The sequence below is a fragment of the Scatophagus argus genome, chromosome 3 (assembly GCF_020382885.2).
Source record: "Scatophagus argus isolate fScaArg1 chromosome 3, fScaArg1.pri, whole genome shotgun sequence".
Taxonomy (NCBI): domain Eukaryota; kingdom Metazoa; phylum Chordata; class Actinopteri; family Scatophagidae; genus Scatophagus; species Scatophagus argus.
In genome coordinates this window covers 4,147,299-4,151,457 of record NC_058495.1, presented here as the reverse complement: position 1 = coordinate 4,151,457, position 4,159 = coordinate 4,147,299, and the positions used below count along the sequence as shown (strand labels likewise).

The 4,159-nt window shown below is 46.0% G+C and overlaps 1 protein-coding gene across 1 annotated transcript; it reads right to left on the bottom strand.

Moving 5' to 3' along the window:
* Nucleotides 1-201: 201 nt before the first annotated feature.
* Nucleotides 202-2,900, bottom strand: LOC124057174 (transcriptional repressor scratch 1-like). The gene is made up of 2 exons (XM_046385308.1): nucleotides 2,735-2,900; nucleotides 202-1,016 (listed from the first exon to the last, which is right to left on the bottom strand). The coding sequence occupies exons 1-2, from the start codon at nucleotides 2,889-2,891 to the stop codon at nucleotides 202-204; spliced, it is 972 nt and encodes a 323-aa protein (XP_046241264.1). The 5' UTR covers nucleotides 2,892-2,900.
* Between the last annotated feature and the right edge of the window lie 1,259 nt (nucleotides 2,901-4,159).

Here is a 4,159-nt window from a genome sequence, read left to right as displayed (position 1 = left end):
TCAATTCTGAGATTTTTATGAATTTTCTACATAAATCCTGAATAATTGAAAGTGAGGTTATTGCTTATCAAAAGGCAGGATTATGATGCATGCATGCATGTGACAAGCCTGAGAAGTGAAGTGGCAAGCTTTTGTCTCACTTTGTTGTATGAACTATTAAAAAGTTTATCAACAGTATTGAAAAAGATGAATATTTCCCAGTTAGTCCTCAGAGCTGCAGTCATCCTCCGCTTGGTACCCTTTGAAGCAGGCCGACTCGTAGTGCTTGTTCAGGTAGGACTTGAGTGCGAAGCTTTTGTGGCAACGTTTGCAGGAATAGTGCTTGAAGGCTGAATGCGTCTGCATGTGGGCGCGCAGGTTAGAGCGGTCGGCAAAGGCTTTGCCACAGTGGGCACAGGCGAATGGTTTCTCTCCGGTGTGAGACCTCATGTGGCCCTGCAGGAGCCAGGGTCTGCTGAAGGCCTTGCCACACACCGTGCATTCGTGCTTCAGGTCATGGGTCAGCATGTGCATGGCCAGCGCTGGCATGGACACATACACCTTGTGGCATGTGGGACATTTCCTGGCCTGCTGGCTGTCCAGGCTACGGTGAGTCTGCTTGTGTCTGCTCAGATTGGAGGAAGTGGCGTAAGACTTGCCGCACTCGCCGCACACATGACGCCCTTTAGATTTCCCTTTGGCCACAGGGCTGCAGTCTGCTGAGCCCACACGATCGTTGCTGTCCGATTGACTGCCTCCCTTGCGGGTACACCTCTGCTTGGGTCTGCAGCGGGAGCGTCCATCAGAGATGAGGAACGCGTTGATGGTGCATGCCTCTGACTCAGGACTGCTACTATCTGACTCAATTGTGCCACTGGAGACGGGGCTGTCTGGGTGCTCCATATCGAGGTCGGAGAACTCTTCCCCAGCACTGCCACCTGGGGAGTACAGGGGCCCTGAGGAGAGGCCGGTCTGATCATGACCTGGCTCCTTTGTGCTCTGCAACACTGAGGGGATGATGTAATCATGGATGTAGCCTGGGAAAAGGACATGACATTTATTAAAGTACTGGAAATGTTTTTTTTTTGTTTTTTGTAATTGAGATACATTAATGGAACATCTTCATGATCTCAAGAACCTCTGAAGCACTCTTACCCAAACCTCTAATCAATATGTGACCTATACAGGATGCTGTAAGTGCCAGGTTCAGCAAGCTTCGGGACTGAAATATTAATGAGTGCACAGTTCTGTCCCAATCAATACCTCCAGTGGCTCCAACAAGTGCGATCATAAGAAAAAAAATCTGAATATTAGTCAAACACAACGTGCTGACGTTGACAAAACAGTCACAGAGCAGTAGTTTGGCTCCTGCATCGATCCACCTGTCGCTGCCTGGCAGCAGCGGCAGCAGCAACACCCCTGAATCTGTGATGGAGGGAGGGAGGGGAGGACCAAAACAGAGAGTCTCAGCAGTGAAATCCCCTCAATCACTAAATCATTTTAATCAGATCATTCCCCATCTGTGCTGTTTTTGGGAGTGTTCATGAGCATGGTAAGGGGAAGATTGAGTGACAGGTGGGGGACTGAGATTTGGCAAAGAGGGAAGGGAGGGCTGGGGAGTGTGTGTGTGTGTGTGTGTGTGTGTGTGTGTGTGTGTGGTGGGGGGAGGCTGTTGTCTGATCTTGACAGCAGTCAATGGTATATTGAGCCCACTCCCCCCCCCCCCCCAAACACACACACACACTCACACACACACATACTGGCACACAAAGGGAAGCAGACAGCTGGCATCCTAAATCTGGGGGACAAATGATTCAAGTCGAACACAAGATCTGTGATGCTGATGGTTGGGAGGTGGGGAGCAGGATCTGCTCAAAGCACACATTTCTTTGGATGTCTCTCAAAGCCAAACACACACGCACAGACCCACACACACAGACACGCCATATTGTTTGTATTGCATGGTTGTTCTCACATCCAGCCTCTCCAGAAATCCCACAGATGAAAATCTACTGTCTGCCAATGTACTGCTCATGTTGCACTTTATTGAATTACCTGCAGCACTCTGTATTTTCCAGTCAATACCCATCCTCTAAAAACCCTGTTCTATCACCTCTTGCTGCTCCACATATGGATTGTGTTGCTGCAATCCTACTCCCTGTGGCTATCTAACATCCTGCAGGATCAGATGGAAAGAGATGGAGAGATGAACGGAGGGGGTGGGGGGGATGATAAGAGGAGACACTCAAGGGCAACTGCACCATCTAAGGACAACACAGTCCCATGTGGCTATCTGTTTTCTCTCCAGTTTTTTTCCCCTTCTTTCTAGTTGGACCTGACAAAGGCTTGCATCAGATTTTGTGCCTAATGCGTGCGCACACGTATATCTAATCATTCATGTACACAATAGTATTAAAGCCAAAGGCTGCTGTGTGATCGGGTTTGAGTATTAAGCAGATTGAGCTGGCGTGACCTGAATACTATTTAGCATCCGCCGAGTTAGAAAACAAAAGTCCTGATGGATAAGAAAGGGGGGGCCAGCGATGCATGTGGGAGATTTGGGGGTTTCTAAGAGGAACTAGGTGGCAGAGACAACAGCTTTGCACGAATTCCTGTGTTATTTTAGATTTTTTTTTTTTTTTTTGTCCAGTTTTGTACGAAAGACAATATGGATCATCTCCACACGAAGAAACCAATAACTAGCACAAATGAAATATTAAAAAGAAAGTTGAAAATGCAACTCAGAGAGACTCACCATTTTCACTCAAACGCACCGCCAAGTTGGTGGCAGACTCTGTGATGGCATGTGTCACAGTGTAGGAGTCGTCCCAGTGCTGCTGGTGCTGATGGTAGTAGTTGGAAGACGAGAAATCGTGAACCTTAGGCTGTTTCACCAAAAAGGAGCGTGGCATTTTTTTCCCCTGATGAAAACCTGATGCTACAGCCTCATAGAAAACTGTAAACAGACTGATGATAAAAAAAAGAAGAAGAAAGAGCACAAATGTATTGAGCTTCCAAGCTTCCAGACGGCCTTCTTCAACAGGCCTAACAAACAACAAAATAGATTGTTTACAAAAAAAACTGTCTTTGCTGGAAATGGTTTAAAGCCAGAAGAGAAAGAGAAAAATGTAGTGAAAGTAGCACAGAGAGAAAGCAGAAGACAGGGAGGATGGAGAGGAAGACAGAAAGTGGCGAGGGAGAAAGAGAAGCAGGAAGAGAGAGAGAGAGAGATGGAGCAGGACTAGCTGAGCTCAGCACTACTGCAGCCTTTTATATGTGGGGCACGAGCCCCAAAGATCAGGTGGTGCTTTGGAAGAGGGAGCTGCTTAGCATTAATCCATCAAACATCCCCGGGGACACACATCAAATTACCACGAGCCGTCTGTGCTTCTCCCCACACACGCACACACACACACACACACACACACACAGCAGTCAACTAACTCACCCACCTCCTCCTCCTTTCATATCCTCCTCCTCCTCCTCCTCCTCCTCCTCCTCCTTTCACCCCTCCATCTCTCCTCTCCCAGGGAAGGAGAGCAGACAATAGTGGTGCAGAAGCACGTGGGTGACACTACACACAACATCTTGTCCTCCATTGTCTTTCAATGAAGTAGCTAACACAATTTATGCTGCCCCAAACACACACCCCTTTCCTCCTAACACTACCAGCACCTCTGATATTTCAACATCATCATCAGCTCATTCTTAAAATGTAAATTTGTAAATCAGAATATGGATTGGGTTGAGTTCACTTTGATCAAATATAGGTCAGTTAACTTAAACATCCTGAAGAGATACATGAAGGAATCTGAATACCAATGCTTGTGAGTATTCAATCATAGTACTTTTAATAGTGAGTAAACTGTGTATAATAACAAGTATCAGAGACCGTCAACTACTACAAGTTCACTTTATATCCTTTTTACTTATTGTTTGATGGAGGTATGTTGTCTGATTTATAATGTGTCCAACTTTTGTCTTAATCTTTGTACAACATGCTACTGAGAGAGGAAATCTGTCTGATTATTTTGTGCCTTATCTTTCCATTGCTATTTCTTTATATATGATTTGTTTGATTATAAATGAAGTCTCAACTCAAACTCTCTGAATTTAAACTACTCGTTGCCCACTTTTGTCACAGAACATTGCCTCTATTTTGGTATCTCAGATAACGCAG

Excerpts from the sequence above, each read along its gene's own strand:
- LOC124057174 (XM_046385308.1), bottom strand. The coding sequence starts at position 2,891 with ATGCCACGCTCCTTTTTGGTGAAACAGCCTAAGGTTCACGATTTCTCG. Across the intron at positions 1,017-2,734 it reads GGTGCGTTTGAGTGAAAATG|GCTACATCCATGATTACATC; the intron begins GTGAGTCTCTCT and ends TCCTTTTCCCAG.